Raw genomic sequence first — 20,995 nt, 5'->3', positions numbered from 1 at the left:
AAATGGGGTTGGCTTTGACTCATTATTGAAAATATCGGAGGGCGGCGTGTTTAGCTTTGGTCCAATTTTCATTTCATCTTTCAGAACTTGGTGTTCCATTTCCCCACAATCTCACAAAACACATTTTGAGGTCTTTGCGACGAGGGAACATTTTGACACGGCTGTCTTCTGTTCTCCCGTTGATGGTGTTATCCACCTCACCTTTTTACTGTCAAGCTAAACTGACGGCGTTCTTCGTCTGTCAGCTCCCAGCATTCCCGTCGGTCTCCAAACGCTTCGTGCATCTCACGCAACTCTATGCATGACTCACGTACACACGAGCGCTACCCGAACTCTCTGCAGCCTGTCAGACAGCGGCACTGTGGTAACTGGGGTGTCTTCTCAACCGTGACACAACAAGGCACTCCGGCAGCGACGAGTAGGGACTTTTATGTGTTTACTTCCTGGAAAACAAGCAAGCTCCGGTATTAAGAGAGGTTGACTTGACAGGGACCAAACGTATGTCGTGATGTGATTCATTCTGCATGATTTCAGCCGTGTACGTGTACTTCATATTCCTGTGTGCACACTGTCAGTAAGACCCGGGGGGGTCCATCAGGAGCTTGTTTGATTGCAGCCTTGAAGCAGGCTCCGTCTGAGAAAAAGGCGCAAATGAGGCAGAATTCAGAGGAATGAAAAGGAATTATAAGCATGTGACGATGGCTCAGTTGTGATTCTGTTTCATTGGGTCATAGTGTCTAGTTTAGCGAGTATTTCAATTGCAATATTCTAAATGCGTAATTTCTTTTTTAAGCATTTGCTATATTGCCTTGCCTTATGCAACCGCGTTTATTTTGAAGAGTCAATAATGGCCCACCTCACATGACACAAAAAGACAGTTTATGTTTCTAATATTGTGCCAATTTTGCCGCCATTGTTTTACCTTTGCGGACGGCCGCGCACATTTTATGTCACCCCAGGTCAGGCTTTTTATTAATATTTATTTTCTAATCAGCGGAAGATAAATGAAATCACAATTTGGACCCGGCGAGACAAGCGTTTGCCTGTGGCATCCCCTACCCGTCATGTATTCTTTATTTACTCATCAATGACGTTTACTTGAGGCCTGGAGATTGGAGGTGCGACATCAGGGACTGACTTTTTATCACCCCTGGATGGGGCGACCGGGGGTGGGGGAGGGGGATTGATCCTTGCGGCTAGCCACAATGTGAAATAAAAGCCTTTTATTGATTGTCTCCGAGCTGAGTTGGACAGAGCAGTGATTGCGTTCTGTGCTGAGTGCATCAGCGGCGAAAAGACTTAAGAAGCACATTTTATGTTCCCATTCTTGTTTTTTCATCGCTGCGCTGTGTGTCTTTGGCTTTCCAGATGTACACATGCACAGCGACTGAACAAGTCGCACGGCGCTAATTAAAACAGCTTGCACTCGCAGACATGGCCCCCACCACTTCTGGACTATAATTAATTTGCCTATTTTGGACACGTACACTGCCCATGTCAAAACAGCCTGCGCCGTCCTTAAAACACTGATTAATTAACGTAGAACTGCGCCGAAATGTTCGCATTTCCCTATCAATACCGCCACAGGCAAAGTGTTTATCGTTCCCCTCTGCTAATCGCTGACAGATTCAACATCACTTTCCCACTTGGCCACGTACAGTCGCCTCATCCACAACTTGCATCATATTCCTTGCAAGACAGTTGCCAGCAAGGCGACGCTGCCAGCAAGCGCATTATCAGTCGATAAAGAAACGAGACAACGCTGAGGATAGACGGGACGTGGCACCAAATACAGTGGTGCCTTGTCTGGTGGCAGCTGATTCTACGCCCTTCACTTCTTTAAATGTTGAGTGAGACAAATAATCCATATATTTAAAAAAAAAAAAAATGAAGAAGAAAAAACTAGCACTAAAACTAACAAAAACAAAACTATTTTCAAAGATAATAACTAAAGATGACAAACCTGCTCTAAGTTCAAATTGATATAACCAAAGTCCAAAACGAAATAAAAACCTAGCAAAAGTTTTGTAGCCCCGTCAGGTCAGCCCCGCACGTTTTGTATCCGACGATCGCGACACCTGAACCAGAAAGTAGTCTGTAGCAAAGTGAAGCATTGTCCTGCCGTAGCGTGCACCCCGACATTCATTTCCATCACGCTTTCGAATAATGCTCGTACTCGCAAGCGTCTGAGCTGAAATTGCTTTGAGGTCAACCGGACCGCAAGACGGCGTCAGGTGTTTCTCTGGAAGCGGAGCGCTGGTCAGTCACCGTGCTCCGCTCGTATTCGCCAGGTGATTTATACGAGCGGACGTGCCAGGCGGTCCTTGTAATGGAGGCTCATGACAGCATGACCGAGTGGCTTCTCGCTCCACTCCATTTCCACATTTCCAACTTTTCCTTCCCGGTGATATGAGAGCAGCCCTACATTCTCAACGTGAACCCACAAATATTATTTCTAATCTACATTCAACTCGCCAGTTGCCGCATGGTCGGCCAGCACGGCTTACGTTCAAAGAAAAATCGCTCGTCTTATGGTTGCTCCAAAGTTTAAGTAAGGATATTGGACCAAAACGCATCCACGAGAGTCCATTAATTTTATTTATTTTTTTTGTGTACAACTCTCGCTGTCCACGTTTTTGATGAGTGCTGTATGCTCGTCTTCCATTTTGCTCTTAGAAAGTGCATCTTTGCCGAGCCGTCGGGGAGTACATTGCCTATTTGTTGCATCAGTGCTTTCGTGGATGCAAGCCCTCGAGGAAGCGTCAGGCTCAGCACTTTTGGCAACGATTATCGGTGCTTTTTTTTTTTTTCACCCAAAAAAAGTGGTTCTGTCTGACAAGGACGTGTCGTCGACAAGACGCAAAAGAATGATGGTGGTGGGCGTAATAGTTTCTAAGGTCTTACATGTTGCTCATTCATGGTGATTTAAGATGACACCTTACCACGGCGAGCAGGTCGGAAAAAGCATTTTGGGTGAACGAGAAAATGCATGTGCAGTCGTGTTTTCCTGACACACCAGACGCGTTTCCTTCGCCTTTGCTTATAGTGTTAAAGCACCGTAACATTGATGCCAGAGTTAGGTACTTGAGCCTTTTTTGCCGGTCAGTCCCTCGCCCTCTGCCCGCGATCTCAGTACCGTTCCGGCCTCGACCCTGCGGCCTTATTCATAAAAATAGAAAACTAAACTGCTGCATTTTGTGCGGTAGATACACAAAAATTTAGTTTTCCCTTTTTTTCTTAAGTGGGTTCTGCCCCACCAATATTTGCAAACCAAACCGTCGCTGTATTTACTTCTCCCTCTAAGTACATGTTTTAAGAGCCTCAATAAATTTCCGAGCCCTGACTATTGATTCGGATTGCGCAAGTGATTAAGTGCTGATGCCTGGGGGAGCTCCGGCTGCAGGTGCGGGCGTGTCGCCAGCTCTCGTCCCGACTGCGGCCACACCAAATCTAATACAGATGACTTCATCATTTTTGCCTAGTGACCTTTCTGCCGTTCCTTTTCCCGCTCTGCACACTTCCTCCGCACGACCTTCCCAACACTGCTCAAATCCAATCCGTGGCCTTCCCTTTCCCAAGAACGTTCCCGCTATGGACGATTCAAGGTTAAGTGGCGCGTGCGGAGCAAAACTCTGCTGAGTCTACTCACCCAAACCAGCCCCCCCCCCCCTCCCCACGTGCCTCAGCTGGCGATCAATAGCATCCAATATGGCTCTGCTGGCGACTGTCAGCCAAACTCAATTTTATTTTCCAAGATGTGTGCATTTATTAGATGAACACGTATTGATGGCTGTATTGGCAGGCCGCTCGTCGGCATGTGCGCAAACCAGAGGGATTTTTATTTATCATAATTTATTTATTCATTGTATTATTTTGAATTCTATTCGTCTGTGACACACACATACGGACTGGCTTCCGTCGTCCAAAACCCTTGTGGTGCCCTTCTTCCTCTTGTGCCCTTCATCATCATCTCCTCTCTGATGAGGTCGGGCACCTCCAAGGTGTCTGGGAGCAAATTGCCCATGTTTGCTTTCTCTCCATGCGCCGGTTTCAAGGCTTTACACATGTCCTGAGGCGGATGTCCACTTGTTGGACGTATGTGAGGAGTGATGTGCAAGAGTTGAAAGCAAGCAAACGCAAACAGCAAGTACTATGAAGGCACGGCACGTACAAAATCGGATCACAAAAACACAGCGATAGAGACAAAATCCCTTTTGATAGCTTTTTATGGTTGCGCTTCCTTTTAGCTAGACATGCTGTGATGGAATTTTAAAACTTTTTTTTTTAATGTAATGTATGGTTTTTCTGTTACGGCAAAGCAGACATTCATTTGCGGCTTTTTGTTTGTTTGTTTGTTTTGACGTGTTCATTTGTCTGGCTCAAACGTTTGAACAGTTATCCAACAGCCATCTTTCCGTGGCGGGCATCACTTTTATTGAGCCTCATATTGCGACGCCGCATTTGAGATCGAGGCTCGATCGTCAGTGGACACAAAAGAATCGAGTTATGACTTTCATAGTGAGGAGGAGGAGGAGGAGGTGAGATGAGTTTCAGAGCAGAACTCTCCTTCCTGTCCCTGCTCATTTTCATCTCCAAATTACCTTGCCGACGATAACGGTAAATCGCAGCGTGGGAAGGGATGATTTTGCTATTTGCAAAGGGCAAAGAAGTCAAGGCGCTTGAATAACAAGATGGGGGATCAAAGTGAAGCTAAAGACTAATTAGAGAGCATCAATGGTAAGCCGGTGCTGGTGGGGGCCGGGGTGGGGCGCTCAGGTTGTAGACCACCTGTCCATAGGTTAATAAATGAAGGCAAGCGACACTGACACCGCATTGTGAGGGGATATGCAATGAGCTTGTTATTTATCACGCTTCCCAAACGGCGCCACCATTCTGCAGAGGGTCGCTATCTATGGAATCCAATTTTAACGGAGTAACTGCTATTTAAAAAAATTAATATATTTTGAAGCTTATTTTTTGATAGACACTGATGACCCCTCCTCCAATTAGTCTCTTAAAATAACGTTCCACAGTGTGCACACGCACACTTTAAAGTGTCGACGCTGCAAAGAAATGGAATACTTGTGATGTGACATCCTCGTGCCACTCTTGTTGTTCCGTAACTTGCTCTCTAATGAAAATGTCGTTTATCATCACTCGAGCACATAGAGAGCTGCTGCGCCCGCCAGGGTTAGCGCGGCACAGTTACCATGGCAACAGCAGCAGTAAAGCCGGTCAGCAAAGGTTCTTCGTGCCGACTACTTTATCCCCGCACGCTTCCTTTATTTTCCTCGTGTTTTGACAAGAAGTCACAATGCCATGTCATTGTGCAACGTTTCAACGTGTGGCATTGTCGTGACACGCGCTGCTTGTTCGTCTTTAAAGGCTCGAGTGAGTTTCTGCATGTATCATCGCTGCCTAATGAGCTGTGAAACGAACCACTGGCCTTATTTCCCTATATGCAGATACAAGCTGCTGTACATGTTTCATTTCGCAGGGAATGGAGTGTAAACTCAGACAACAGTGGATAAACACATCCGATTACGTTGATTACATGCCGGAGGCTAAAATGGCTGCCAATGCCGAGCTTGGGAGGCCCGGTCAACCAGAAACATGAACGAGTTGCTGCCATCGCAGACGTGGCTCTGCTAATATGGTCGTGGAATATTTATTGTTTCTCCTGAAATGTGGCATACTATTGGAAATTTGACCGATAGACGGATATATGGTTGTCACCGCTCTTCTATACTGAGGATCAAGAATAAATGACAGTGAGTACTGATATAAAAAAAAAAATAGGGAGGATTGTGTGGTTTTTATAAGTTTTCATAAATGTTTTTTTTTAAAGCACAATATCTCTTTAGTTGTTATGCAAATGAAGGATACTGAACCAAAACATTTATTATAATAATAATCAAAGGCATTGTGTGAAGGATTTAACAGCAATACCGATTGAGACGATTGCCGGTGTTTTTTTTTTTTTTTTATCTCCCCGGCGAGGACCGGGGTTTATTGTTGTGACAGACGAGAATTTATCACCGAGATTACTGGCAGCCGCGGCACCTTACGAGGAGACAAAGCCATCAAGAAATTCTGTGGCGGGCCGAACGAAGTGAAGTTGCGTGATTCATGGCTGAGCCATTCCGATTCCAATTCAGAAAACTGTATTTAGCGTTATTTGTGGCCTTGTTGACAACGACAAAAAAGCGTGGAAATGTGCCACTTCATCAGTTTTATGCAAAGCGTCAACGTCAAGAGTCGCGCCTTTGTATTTGTCATTTTGTTGCATATTTGAGTTATTTTAGGACTTTATTTTCACTCGGGTGGTGCAACAAAAAATTTTCTTTCTTTTCATTCGTAGCCTCGTAACCAATCTGGAGATCTGCCGAGGTCAACTGAAGACCTTAAAGTGCGATGATTTGACATATTCGTTATCATTTTCATTTCTTATCATTTTTACGTAAACACTTTTCAAGGTCTCTTAACTGGTGAAATGTTAATCTTATATCTTTAAGCTCCAGGGAAGAGTGCTGATCAAAAAAAAAAGTATTTAGAATTAATATGTCAAATTTTAAAAGGTCAGCCTACAAAGTGCTAGATTCGAGGCACAAAGATAAGCAAATCGGCCCGAGATTATACACGTAAATCTCTCACCGAGCTTCTCAGTATGGGTTGCCATGGCGACATGCCCCGTCAAAAAGTGAGCCCGATTTATGACGCTGACTTTGAACCTTTCCTCTCTCAGTCGGCACACAAAAATTGTTTTATCGTGAAAGCCTCCTTCCTGTTGCTTGTAAATAAATACATTTCGGCGTTAGCATCTAGCCGTTGTTTGCAGGCCGGCTTCCTTTTCCTCGTTTGTGAAGTGACCGCCCGCATGTGTGTGCGTGCGCCGCCTGCACCGAGTGACCTTGTTTAATTCAGCGCATGCATCGCAGCGCAGCGCTCGGGCTCGCACGCCGCCGCCGGCCCAAGCCTCGTGCGCGCCCGTGCTAACCGGCGAGTGTGCTCACCTTGAGGCCGAGGACATGTTTTGTCTTGTTTATCAACGACTATGGAGCGCAGATGGTGAAAAAGCCGCTTGGCGTAGTGCATCACTGATGATATCACTCCCACCATTTTACCATAATGCATCTCATCAGGATGACTCCGTCGAGAATCCTCACTGGTATGATGAAGTGCGGAATGGTTGCCTTGTTTTTAATTTACCTACAAAAGACGTGATCAAGGGAGTAAGAGGAGTGGAGATGTGCTAATTTGAAGCCCGGGCTAATTAAATCACATGAGCAGCATGTTGCGATAATGAGATGGCCAAAGCATCTTGAGGAGCTTCCTTTATGGGAGCAGCCAATCCTACTGGCGAGTTCTCACACTGATGAGCCCGGTCGACCAATCAAGTGGCTCATTCCGAGCCTTGGCAACAACCTCCGCGGCAAAGCAGAAACAGCAGCGTGATGTGTGGAAAGAGAGGGAGGTTGTCTTTGCACGCGTGTGTGTGTGTGTGTGTTTGGCTCGTAGCGCCTCGTATAAAATGTGTCCGGACTCTCTTGTATTAAGCTGTGGTGTGTGTGCGTGTGTGAGTTTACTCGCTACTCACACTAAACACACTATGCCAGGTCTTATTCCAATCTCCGTAGTTTCTCTCACGGGTGGCATATTACTTGATGACCTCATGAAGTCCTTACTACAATCTCATCTATAGGCTGCAAAAACACACACTTGTACGTCAGCTTGATACACACGCACGTATACTCAGGTGTGCACTCACATAATTAGGATTGAACGGAAGTTTCATTGAAGTCAGGAACGGAAGGAAAATTGATTGTTACAACAGCTGATGTCCCTCTCGGCCCGTACAAACGGAATTCAATTCCAAACGATGAAAAGAATCCAAATGAGCACAGAAGACATGCAAATTCAAATCAGCTGTGACATGCGTCGGTCAAAAGTACGACACCTTTTCCACACTTCTTGTGCAATCGTGTTGAAAGCAGTTGATTTTTTTTTTTTTTCCTGTCGCATGTCATCATTAATTATGTTTCATTTATAGGTTTGAATGATTTGAACAATTGTAAATAAAAAAAAAGGTCTTTAAAGGAATAATCGTGATCAAAAAATTCACATGCGCCATCGTACCCGATCTACTGTAGATCATTCAAGTCCGTCCAATATTTTCATCTAAAATAACAGTCAAAACTTAAAGGACCTTGTATGATTCTACCCGACCAAAAATATACCCTGAAAACTACATAAAAATGGACCTATGAATTATTGAGGTGCTTATAAAAATGGAGCTTACTGCCTTTATTTGCTCGCACCGCAATGTCTGATCATACATTAGGATACGTGGATAGCGTAGAACGACGACAGCGCATCCAGATCTCGCTGGTCATAATCTAGTTTGTACTTTTTGTTCATGCCGTGGCTGGTTTCCTGGAAACCCGAGAGACACGATGTACTCTGCGAGTCATTTACGAGTGGCAAAACAACGTTCGACTAACGCCAAAATGTTGCCATGAAGATGATAAGCCTCCAATTTGTTTGTGAGCTGATTTGTTAAGACAAGATATCATGAGTTCAATATTATGGGATATCACAGGCTTGTAAGACGCTTAAGGGACTTTTCACTCATAATGTGTGTGTGTACAAACCGATTTTACCAGAGTTATCTGTTGGAAAATGTAGAAAGTAAAAGTAGAAAGTTGTTAGAAAGATAAGTGCTCAAGTAAAGTACAGATAAGAGAATCATCTTTTTCAAGGGGGAGTTAACAGTTGTAAACCTCGATCGGGATTTGAACGTGGACTCATTTCACTTCACTCCTCGAGATTGACGTGCACAGGTGCGATTCTCAAACAGGGCGATCCGAAATGATGGTAAATAGTCACAGAACGCACGTCCAGCCTCACCAAAATTGCATTGCTAAGATAGCCACCGTTTGCTACGTTGGGAGAATAATGGCGCTGCAACCAAATCAGATTCCGATTCGCCCTATTAGGTGGTACAATGACCAAAAGGGGGATACGTAGTGAAAGTCCCTTTAAGCATAGTCGTGAAATTTGTACTTCATCACTCCCCAGCACTGGCGGCAGGTGTATTCCTCCTCACTCCACCGTCAACATCCCCCCAACCTTCATTACGATGGCCTCATCCGGAGAACAGTTGTCGGCCCTGATGGGGGTCTGCCATCATCAATGGCCCACATCGCGGCGAGGCGGGATGGAAAGGAGGGAGGGTTGACTTGACGGGGGATGGGGGGGTGGAATGGAGAGGCAGGAGTGGGAGGTATGATGTGTCTTTGTGTTCATGTGTGTGTGTGTGTGTGTGTTTGTGCGCGCATAACAGCAATGAGTCACACAGTGTGGGGGCTGCACTGCATCTGCGCCCGGCACGACAAAATGTGCATCGCTGCACCGTGTTTCAAGGCTGCGAGCACCCTCCATATGGTTTGTTTCCACTCGCGCATGAATGAAATGCATGTCCACTCGTGTGAGCATGCGCTCATTAATACTCTATTGTTATGATTAGTATTTGCAACACGTGCTTGCGTTGTCATGGCACCATCGAGGCTCGTGATGAAGAGGCGGGGTGAGGTGGGGGGGGGGGGGGGGGGTCAATGAAGCAATTTGAGAATTGTATAACGGAATCCTTTTTAACCTCCAAACTGGGTGCTCCATATCATCACTCATGCTCACTTTCAAGTGGAGACATGATTAGTGTCAATGCGACTGACACTGCAGCAGCAGGCAGATGGAGGCTTAGCGCCACCACTTGGCGAGCTGCGGAATGATTCTTGCAGTGCAATCTAATCATCACAAATCCAAGATGTTGTGGATGTGTTGTGTTCCTTATTTAAGCCTTACAATCCTAGGGCCAATGTATTTTTAATTTGTGGAATCACTGAAGCACATAGAACCACACATGTGTGTCTGACAAAAATGTTTGGACAAAATCCAAGGGAAAAAACTGAATTTGCTATTAGTTTTGCGTCTGTAGGCCTAAATTAGGGCTGACTTTTTCTCACCTTCTAATGATCAACATAGACAGCGCAGCTTTAACTTACGGTTTCATTCCTTATTATTTGCATATCACCATCTCAAATGAGTAATAGCTCATTAGCATTCTTCCCAATCTCCTTTTTTGCCAATCCAATCAGGATGATCACGTTTGCTTAACAGAAGAGCTGCAGCTAATTGTTGATAACACGCTTGGTGGTTTCTCTTTGTCCGCCTCCGTTATTTGTGGCGGCCTTGACCAGCTCGCAATCACAACAACCTTGGGGAGTTCACAAGTGTGTCGGGGGGGCACAATGTTCTGCTGGGTACCCTTTATGGGCAGATTCCTCACTCTGATACCAAGTCGTAAAAGAGATTCACACACATGCCATTGGCTTACAATGACCTTCTCTCAGTGTGCGCTTTAAACGTGCGAAGCAAAGCAGAAATATATATTCCACCAATCTTGGGGAAATTCATTTGACACGGCTTTTTAGAGATATTCTATACCGAATGGCTCAACGTTTCTGTTATCGGGGTGAAGATTTTATAACTTTTATTCCCATGGTGAATATATTCCTCACAATAAAAAAAAAGTACATTTTATAAAATCACTCGTTTCACAAATTAATGATTTGAATGTTAAGAAAGAAAAGTCAAATCTCTTTGTCTGCACTTTATTATCCACCATATTTTTTTAACATACACCCAATACAATAGAATAAACACCAGATTCTACACAATGAGACTTCTCGTGGTCACCTAAATAGTGCAACGTAACACATATTCATAAAAAGGGGGAGGGGGCAAAAATACAAACACAGTCAATGCTACTTTGAATCTAAATGTGACATAACTTCAACCGGAATATTCAACAAGTCTTGAACAATATGTACAATGTCACAATGAATGCGGACATGCTTAATGAACACGCATGTAAGTGTGTTTACTAAAAGTGATGTAGTGTGTAAATGTTACCCAAACGGGTACACGCAAAGGCTGTGCTAATAAAACAAGTGAAGATGAGCCGGGAATCACGGCAAATTTGTTGAAGGAAGGAAAAACAAACAAACAAAAAAGAATCCTTAGAAGTCGCCCACATCTGATCTCTTGTCCCGAAACTTGCTTCTGGCTTTGGTCCGAGCTTTGAAGGCGGCCGAGTTGTGAAGATGCTGTCAAAAGGGAGCCGGCTTTAAATGCAACGTTTGGTTTGGCCACGAGCAAAAAGCAAACGACATGTTGCTTACCCTCTCAAAGCGGGAGATTTTCATGGCCTTTATTGTGGCCGAGTCGACCAGCACGGGGGGTCCGAGTTGGAACACATCACGGATGAATTCGTTGGCCTGCAAAGGCAGCGGTCAACCATCGGCTTTCAAAATCGATGACGGTGTGACGTCTCGGTGGCTCGAAATAAACACACCTGCAAGTGGTAGTTCATTCCGGAGCCGACAAACTCCCTGAAGGCGTCATACATCCTCTTCCTGAGCCAGCTGTCGATGGTCATGCGTTCGGTCCCGAAGCGAATACTCTCCGGCTGGAAGTCGCCCTCCTGCAAGCGACCTGGTTTAGACTGGTGACGTCGTGCCGCGCTCAACAATTCGGTTTCATGCTCACCTCGACGGCTTTGAGCACATCCCTGAACACGGAACGCTGCTTCTTTTTGTCCGTCTTGGCCCGGTGCTTGTTGCAGTCGGTGGCCAACGCGTTCAGTTTGTCGCACAGCTCGTCCCAGCCGTCAAACTCAAATTCCTACAAGACAACGGCCACACTTAAGGTTCCATTTGAAACATTTTATTGCGTCACTCGGATTTTCAGATCAGAGAACACAGTTACCTGCCTTTCATATTACTTCAACAATAGTCAATTAGGATGGATGCGCTCTGAATTTGTTATCGTCCATCGGAGATTTTAGGGGGGTGGTCTGCAGGGTTATTTATTCAGGCCCCACCGCTGATTTGTCATTTAGATCAGTGACTGATGCGTCCGATGCAAATTGGACACTTATTTACCGCTTTGATTCCACTCTTTCGGGCTGTCAAAGTTTTGTGGCTGCCCAGCACACATTGACTCACTCGATAGTTGTTCTCAATCAACTTCTTGTCATTACCACGGAACGTTTGCAACTGTAAAATTTTGGCAAATTTGATTTCAGAACAAGACACTCACAGGGTCCAAGTCTCTGGCCAGTTCGAAAAGCAGCGCGATGGTCTCCCCTGCAGCGATTCTCATGTTGACGTCGTCGCTCTCCAGCAACCTCGGAAGCTTGGGTAGATGTCTGAGCAACAAAAAAGAAATAGGAAAATGAAGAAAAAAAAACGTCTTGGTTCGCCAAGCGCTGCCCTGACATACTTGTGCAAGATGTCTTTGAGCTGGCTGCCGGTGCAGATGGTGAGCAGCAGGGCCCAGGACAGAAGAGCGTTGGTGTGGAGCTGGCTGGTCGCAGCGCTGATGGACGCGCACGTGCCGTCCGCCTTGGCATAGGAGCGGCCGAAGAGGTTCTCGAAGCACTCCATGGTGCAGCGCACGTCCTGGAGGAATCCAAACGCTGGAAGTCATTCAAAGATCCACCAGTTTTCCACTAGTAACAAAAAGCAACTCACCAAAACATCATCTTCTGCAACCAAAGTACAGAGGCCCAAACTTGTCGCCACCTAAAACGAGAGCTTTATTTGAGCTTCTTTTCAAAAGCTCCTTTATCGCCACGTTATGAGCCACTCACCGCCTGCCTGCCTTGCATGTTGGCCGAGGCGTCGGCCAGTATGTTCTTGAAAACCGGCTTGAGGGTCTTAAACACTTCCTCGCTCTCGATCCCGGAGCCCAGCTGGATGCACAGAAGGCAAGCTAACGACGCCGCAGCCCGCTGCTCTTCGCCTTTACCTGAAAATGGCAACCCGTTGAATTTGACCCGAGTGTGTGCATCTTCAATTCCACACCAGCTACCTTTCTTCAGACTGCGTTCAATGCTGTCAGTGATGGTCATCCTTCGCTCTGAGATGAACTCGTGCAAGATACGTGTGGCCATTGCCGTCTTTAGCCCATCCAACGCCCCCTGCCTGGTCTTCGCACTGAACCAAGAGCAGAAATGTTCATTTCGGCTCATCTTTTCAATGGATTAATTAAATCCAAATACCTCTTGTCCACGGTGCTGTCGATGAACCCCTTGAGCTTGTACTGGAAATCCTCTTGGGCTGCATCCTCGCTGGCCTCGCCACCTAAGAAAATAAACCACACTTAGTACTTTAACACATAATGTCATCAGTACACAATCAGAAGTGATGCTCACCTTCATCCGCTACACTGGCGATATCACTGAAGCTGCTGCAATGACTGAGCGTCTCAACGGAGGCGTCCTCGTCGCTGAAAGGCTGCACGTTTCCATGCTGCGCCCCTGAAGAAGAAGGAAGAGGAGAAACAAAACTATGGTATGTACACAAGATATGATACGCCTCTTATGTAATATTGCCACAGCACGGGTACCGGTGCAAACACACCAGTTATCTAATCTGTTCCCGTATGCTGCTGGTTTGCAGATTACAACATGTCAGGTTGATTTTGGAGGCTGTGCAAACACAGCGCTCAGTTTTCAGTACACGGGTATCAAACGCAGTTACGCCTTTATTTAGTATTAAAAAAATCACTGGTATAAAGATGCACCACGCATGGTGCAGGGAATGCAGCACACTCAGCTGAGTTCGACGTGCATTGAGGCCATTTGAGTGCATGTGTTGACGTGGACTGAACAGCTGATGCATGTAGGGAAGAAGCCAGCACCGCCTTCAACACGCCCAAAACAATCAGCGAACAAAGTCCGCATTCAGTTCCGCCCAAGCAACAGGGCACGGAGGCCTTACACCTAAGAAATAATACGTGTGTAAAATAAGGCTACGTCAAGACATTTGTCTTGTTCTCTATAGGAGAGTTATTCAAGATTAACAAGTGAGCTAACGAAAACTAACCGACGCTTTGCTAACGGGTATTGACGAAGACTTATAAAGGGAGAATTAGCCTTCCTCGGGGTTTAAGCCTCGCTAGTGTCCCGACATAAATGCTCCCGATGTTTCAAAATAACAAACGTGAAAACAAAAAACACAAATCGTCGTGCGTTCGCACGTTTTTTGTACCGCTTTGTGTTAGCTGCTAAGTTAGCCGCAAAATAAGGTTTTGCAACTACAACTCCATGTTTGTAGTCCGCGCGCGAGACACGTTCAACGCTCCTCAATGGCTGCGCCTCGTGAAAGAACTACAGCGACCAACGCCAAACAAGGCCCACTTTCCTAACTCACCCCTGCCACTCTTCTTCTTGGCCTTTCGCATTTTCTTCTGCCCAAAAATCTGCAGAATTTGATCCAAAATCAGCCAATACACGACCAGCTTTTATTGTGTTGTCTGGCAAAATGAAAATACCCCCGCGGCACCGTGAAAAAACTGCAATTGAAAGCGATCTGGGAGGTACACTGTTGACCGAGACGATACATTTTCCCTCATACACACCAGTACTGCGCTGATCACGCGACAGCGCCACTTTTACCGGCAAAACTGACCAATCAGGGCGCAGCGTCGTGGTCTCATGTCCACACGCGTGACGTGAATGTGCGCACTTTGTGGGCGTCGGGTTGTACGGTCACGTTTTTACAACAGTCGCGTTTGCATGTCCTCTTGCAAATATGCTCGCATTTTATCTTGTAGGTGGTGCAATGTTTGGTGCTGCGACATGCATGAAACAATCAATACAACGCATTGCAATAACATTTAATCCAATCAGTAGGGTAAATGCACAGCCAACTGCGCTTTAGTTTGCAAACTGATTGATTGATGATTTATTGTCGACTATTAAACAAACAAGCATTCTCCCCAGTCTGAAATAGTTTGGAGCGCTCATGACTAAATGAACTGTATGCAAAGCAGCACCCTCAAGTGCAAAGTCTGAATAGGATGTTAATCTTCACTGGATTTTCTGAGTCTAAAAGTAATGAATCATTTCAAGAGTAAAAAAATTGGGGTTCATTTTTCTCCCTTTTTCACAACGAAAGTCTCATTATTCTCTTCCAGGGACATAATAAACTAATTTATATGATGGATTAGCATTCGTGTCCATTTCCTGCTTTCCTCTGTGACAAACTATTTAAAACTAATCTATATTTTAACAACATTTGTTGAGGTTATAGTTTGATTTATCTTTACAGATGCACCTTTTAACACTGCTCCTGTTTTTTATACAATTTTTATTTTCGTTTTGGTTGTGCGGGTGGTGTCAAATGCCATGACAATGTGGATGTTCTTTTTATCTCTGACGCAATTGCACAGGGTTTGGTCCTCCCCATGACTCAGCTACACAGAGTACACATTGGATGCATTTTTTCCCCAAAAATTATTCAAAACAGACAGCAATCATAAGTTTGAATCAAAATTGACAGGAGAAAATTGTGTGTAAATGCAAGTGTGATATCTGTTGAGTAAAAACCAAAAAGAATGGTAGTTGAATTGGTTTTGCATGTCACTAACAAGGCCTAAAGTAACTCCAATTGACTGCTTGATTATCCCAAACTCATTTTTTGAAGTAGGTTGGCAGCCAGATTAAACCTGCATGAGGACTCTCCAAAACTGTCTTTGGCACACTAGAGGGAGCCATTCTGTTTGAAATTCAAATGGACTTGCCTCACAGGCCAGCTCCAATTGCTATGGAGTGTGTGCAATTCCCTCAGATATGTTTCTGTGATGCATAATTTAATTGCACTGCGCTCACTCCTTAATAAACTGGCGTGTGCCGTGGAATCACGTTCACTTGCAAAAGTGGGATTTTCAGCTTGTGGACTTAAGCAAGCGTGGGGTTGCTTGCTTAAACGTGACTTTTATTGGAAGTAACAGGAAGTAAAGACGTAGTGAGTGGATAATCACCTGCCACAAAAAAAAAAAAGCGTCAGCACAGAGCAGCCCAGTGTGATGGTCGATCGGCATGCTGCTCACGTTGCATCGGTGGGCACAGCTCAGGGCCCGATCAACTTGATGCCACAGGAATACAGATGATGGGAGCAGCGAAAGGCGCCTGGCTGACTGACAGCAGACCAGAGAAATTGCGTGAATATTAATCGCCGTGCTCCTTAGTTTTTAAATATTGTATAATGACGAGTCCCGCGGCGAGGTGATGAGGCTCCGACGGTTGTCGGGGAATAAATTGAGGCCTAAAGGCCGACTAAGACTCGGCATGTTGAATTAAAGCGACTCACTTGTTCTATTTTTTAAATTTTTTTTTTTTATGACGAGCAATCATTTAAGACATCGACAAGCGTTTATGGCGCTGTCAAACGCTTAACAGGACACATGATAGTCTCTGTAATTCAACGTAGCTGTAGAGTTGTTTCCGTGGATTTGTATTTTCCCCCACAGGCTCCTCCTGCTGTTTTGTAAGTTCTTTTCAAATGATGGTTTCCATCCGAGGGATATTAGAACGGAAAATATGGCTGCATTTTGCCAAAATGAAAATAAAAATCTCCGTTTAGTTATCAAAATTATGTGGCGGGCCTCTTCTAACCCACGGGCTTTGAGTTTGACACCCACGTCAAGTCCAATTAACTAATTAATTAGTAACGCTTCATTCACTTCAAAGAAACTGTCACCGGTTCTTGTAGGGAAAAAAGCATTCTGTACTTTTGAGATTGATGTTGCATTGGCGACCTAAAATCTTTTATCGGTGATAACGTCTCGAAGGCTTTGTCTTTGGCTTGCCACTTCTGATTTGACCTGAAAGACACCATTTTGTTGACCTTCTTTTAGCTGTCACTTCTGATAAGCAACTTTTTTCCCCCCTCACATTCAGTCGCCCATCTATTCATCTTTTAAGGGTGATGGAGGCCTTTGTCGGCAACACGCCCTTTGCCGTGATTTGCCACGTGGATTTTAATTGATCATAGCGAGCGAAGAGAGATGCCGAGGGAGTGGAGCGGCGGGGGAGCGAGCGGAAGGTCGGTCAAAAAGTCCCCGACTCTGCTCTTTCTTTTAATCTCAAACTTCAAACCTCATCACGCTAGCAGAGCACTAAGTCGCCGTCTCTCTTTGCAGAAAAGCATTTTTCAAACGCTTTTTGTCTGACTTGGTTTGCAAATGAAAATGTCGTCAGAATCGCAACACAAAATCTGCATTGGATGCTTTTTGTGCTCACTTATCTCAGGCGTGTGAAAAAGCCGGAGAGGTGCGCGCACACAGCTGATAAGCTATTGTCGACCACCCATCTGATTAAGTGGATTAAAGGCACTTTGGTAATCACTTGTGACCTGATTACCTGGAACCTTCGGGCCAAGCATGACAAACAAAGCCGTTTAATTGTCCCCCTTTTTGCTTCTTTGGCTCCCGTCGTGGAGGCGAGTCCCATTTTGCCCACTTTCAAAGACAGATGGGTTTCAAATCAGTCGTGAGCCAAGCTACTAGACAGCTGCTTCGGTTCCACTTCAAAAAAACAAAAAAAAGTCCCTTTCCTATTCAAGGAATGTCCTCTATTTTCTCCTCTTCCTCTTTTGTGGCCGATAAATCTTTGCGACTTGTAATATGTTCCGACGTCCTCTACCGGATGCGCACGCAGGGCAACCAAAGGATGAAAATTGAATTTGCATTGATCTGAATATTCATGTGAGCCTTTCTGCCTTGTGTCCAAATAAATGGAATCGGGCTGTTAAACGTGTCGGAATACAAATTGTACGTCTCTTGGCACGTGGCGTCAATCCACGCGCTTTGTCTGAGGTTATAAGGCCGGCCTCTGTGCACTACAGCTGCATTTAACATACAGAAGAAGGCCAGTGTGAGTTTGTTTTGGCACGCGACGGGCGGCACAGTGAGCGGCTTGTTCCATCTTAGGGTGGGAAGTCACGATTTACAGAAGCAAATGTGAACGTTGCTCCTTGGCAGCGGCAGCGGCGGGCGTCCTCGCGTCGCAATTCACGTCAAAGCGACAGCATGGCACTCAAAAAGGCTGCCGTTTGACACGTTTCAGGATGTGTGGCTAAAATAAGACGCAGCACAGACAATATGGCTCCAAGTTGGTTGCTGAGAGAGAGTCCACTACTTTTGGGCAGCGTCACGAGGCTCAGGAAGCACAAAGATCGCCACTAAAAGGGCTCTGATCGTTAATCAATCAATTGAACATTTTGCAATTTGTCTTTTTTCCCGACTGCGCCGCTGTGGGAGTGGTCACCACAGCCAATCAAAGTATTTCCTTTCCTGCCTCTTAAATGCGTCGCGTGCGTCACAAGTACATCATCTGTGCCATGTTGGCACTTGAAGACGCCAGAACCCCCCACACCCCTCCGTCTAGAAGTGTGCCGCCCATCGGAATGTTTCTCAAATTTAAAATACAGTGATTCGGAGGATTTGACATGCGCCGTAATTCCCATAAATCACCCAAATCGCATTCGGGCAGCTGCGCCAGTATTTTGATGTGGTCGGAGCAGGCTTCAGTTTAGACAAACTTTTGGTCACTCTTCTCTACGGACACACCCTCGCTGTGCCACAACGGCCAGCTCGGCCAAACTGGCAAACGCGCACAATGAGCCTCGTGCTGGTACCAAAATCACGATTGCATGTGCGCTGTTTGCAGACCAATTGTTTAGCTACTTGATGAGCAAATAAAAGCCCTGCACCCTCAAAATGATGAAACATTGTTTTAAAATTGTCTGTGTGTGTGTGTCTTTGGCACAAAATGTTGCAGGGACACTAAGAAGTAGACCTTGTTGAAGTTGCTTGGCAACCCTCTAGGCCACAAAGAGGGGGAAGTTTGGCACTGATTAATATCTTGCGTAAGCGCAGGTTGCATAAGGCTACAAGTAAAAGAAAGGACTTGAAATCAGGCAGGTAAGATGTTGAAAATCATATTTGCTACATCCAAAGTCTACGAAACTATCGGGCAAGATTCTCCTCAGTGCTCCTCTTCAAACACAAGCGGGCAACCCGATGCGATGCTCCCTGCCCTCATCCATGGTGATATTTTGGATGCAATAGGTCACCACCCACTGTGCTCTGCGGGGGTGCAGCCCACTGAAGCCATGGGAACCTCCTGTGAACCTGCAGCGAGGCACGGTGGGGGGAGTCGACACTCCCTCGCCAGTCCGCCTTTTGGACTCCGAGCTGCGGATGAAAACAGACCCGCGGGTGCCCGTTGACGGATTTACCTCTTGGGCTCAATCCATAGATGAGAAGGCAAGAATATTTGAAACAGCTCATATTGTGTACCGAATGGTTTAACTGAGGAATACAAGATATATTTTATAACGTGTGGTGTCAGGATCAAAACTAGGTAACCGAAACGGCGTCTTTTGTATGTAAAAATAATCGTAGAGAAAATAAGCAGAAGAGAAGTGAACAAAGCGTGAGCGCGAGATCTTCAAAATTGTCGTCCCGACTGTGGGCAACGACGGACTGTGAATTATTATTATTATATATTACCACTGGCTGCTGCTCGAGAAGCCTCGAATTCACCGAGAAAGACACAAAGAACCAAGGGCAGTCACTCAGACAACCCTGGAAGTTGAACGTGTCATTACCATTTCATTATTTGCTTCACGTCACAGCTTTTTTTTCAACTTAGTGGAACAAAACCCAACGGAAAAAGCTTCATTTTGTACTTGCCATATTATTTAGATTATCAAGTCAGTCTTCAGAGGATCCCTCTTTTTTTTTTTTGTGCTTTTTTTTTCCTCCCCTCCCTCATGATTCCATGCTGCTAATGTATGCAGACAACGGCAGATCAAAGATACGTCGAGTGCGTTTTGGTGTGCGCACATGTATGTCAAGCTGCTAACAGTCTTCAAAAGCACCTGCCAATAAGCCGGCGGGCAGAGGGCGTTGCCGCTGCTTGACGTTGGATACCTCCACATGCACGTCGGAAGGCAAATCGCTGCAAAATGTCGAACAGAAACGCTGCGTGAACAACGCACAATGAAATGTGCCACAAGCTGCAATTCGTGCGGGATTTACATGTGAAATATGCTAACATTTCACACCCAAAAATATGAAATAAAACATTGTATATTGATATTTATATCATATCATACACATGCAAAATTTGCTGTGCCCTAAAAAAAACTGAAAAAAGTCAGTAGAATGCAAAATGCCAAACTACCACAAAAGCTGTTTTGATTGACACTGGTCGAGAGGTCTGGCAATGCAGCGTCTCCCACCCCCCCTTTCCTCGCCACCCTCTCGCATCCTCCACATTCAAGCCGTTCATCTGTGCTCAGATGCGAATCCTGCAAGAAAACAGCAGCAACAAAAATAACCACACTCCGAGTGAGTTTCAAATCAGCCGGCCTGACATTTGCGAGATGACTTTGTCCTTTTTTTTTCAGCATGAAGATCCGTTTGTTTTGTCTTGTGTGTGGCTGCAAATCAATCCATCTTTCTTGCCACCAAGCCAGTGTTTGCATTTTTTATGCGTGGATATCTCATGCATGCAGGAGGGAATCTGCTATCCACTTATAGACCCAAAAAAACCCCCAAAAAATAGAAAGTTTCACCTCGCCGTGGGGGGGGGTTATCAGAGTAAAGCCGAGTGCGACTCCCACTGAGCATGTGCATTCCCTCGACCGGCTTTCATCTTGCGCGAGGACACCACCACTCATTGCCAGCCTTTCCACTTGCATCATAATTCGAAGGACATACTGGCGGAGAGCAGACGTGACAACTTACTCTTTATAAATAAGCTTCCAACTCCAAATACGCTTGGGTTGAACTTTTGGCCTTTTTTCACTTAACTTCAATGCTGGATTTTTCACCACACACTTCCGAACCAGGTACATTAAAATATGAACTCAAAATACATGCTTGTTCATTTTGTCCCAACATTTTGTCTTAAATACATCAAACCCAAAAAAGCTGGCCCCAGGTCAGGTCAGACCGTCTTTGACACCATATTGCCGTGTTCAATATTTGTATGCCGCTCTATTTTCTTCCGACCGTCATATCATCGCATGAGCGTGCGTCCTGCTGTTACTTGTCACGCCATCCAGTTGATGCGCAG

The 20,995-nt window shown here is 45.4% G+C and overlaps 1 protein-coding gene across 1 annotated transcript; it reads right to left on the bottom strand.

Moving 5' to 3' along the window:
- Positions 1 to 10,654: 10,654 nt before the first annotated feature.
- Positions 10,655 to 14,513, bottom strand: ifrd1 (interferon-related developmental regulator 1). The gene is made up of 12 exons (XM_088287828.1): positions 14,277 to 14,513; positions 13,277 to 13,381; positions 13,124 to 13,205; positions 12,934 to 13,058; positions 12,713 to 12,870; positions 12,594 to 12,644; positions 12,343 to 12,521; positions 12,160 to 12,268; positions 11,608 to 11,742; positions 11,414 to 11,542; positions 11,241 to 11,336; positions 10,655 to 11,165 (listed from the first exon to the last, which is right to left on the bottom strand). Exons 1-12 carry the CDS (start codon positions 14,305 to 14,307, stop codon positions 11,079 to 11,081), a joined length of 1,287 nt encoding a protein of 428 aa, XP_088143954.1. The 5' UTR covers positions 14,308 to 14,513; the 3' UTR covers positions 10,655 to 11,078.
- Between the last annotated feature and the right edge of the window lie 6,482 nt (positions 14,514 to 20,995).

Source organism: Idiotropiscis lumnitzeri, chromosome 2 (genome assembly GCF_059441095.1).
Source record: "Idiotropiscis lumnitzeri isolate Australia: NSW breed Sydney's pygmy pipehorse chromosome 2, RoL_Ilum_1.0, whole genome shotgun sequence".
NCBI classification, from domain to species: Eukaryota; Metazoa; Chordata; class Actinopteri; order Syngnathiformes; family Syngnathidae; genus Idiotropiscis; species Idiotropiscis lumnitzeri.
The sequence above is the reverse complement of the archived record's forward strand: the minus strand, read 5'-3'. Positions and strand labels throughout refer to the sequence as shown.

Coding starts and splice junctions, on each gene's coding strand:
- ifrd1 (XM_088287828.1), bottom strand. CDS start 14,307: ATGCGAAAGGCCAAGAAGAAGAGTGGCAGGG. Junction 12,522..12,593: donor TTGCAGAAGATGATGTTTTG/GTGAGTTGCTTT, acceptor GGATTCCTCCAG/GACGTGCGCTGCACCATGGA. Junction 11,337..11,413: donor GAATGAACTACCACTTGCAG/GTGTGTTTATTT, acceptor CTGCCTTTGCAG/GCCAACGAATTCATCCGTGA.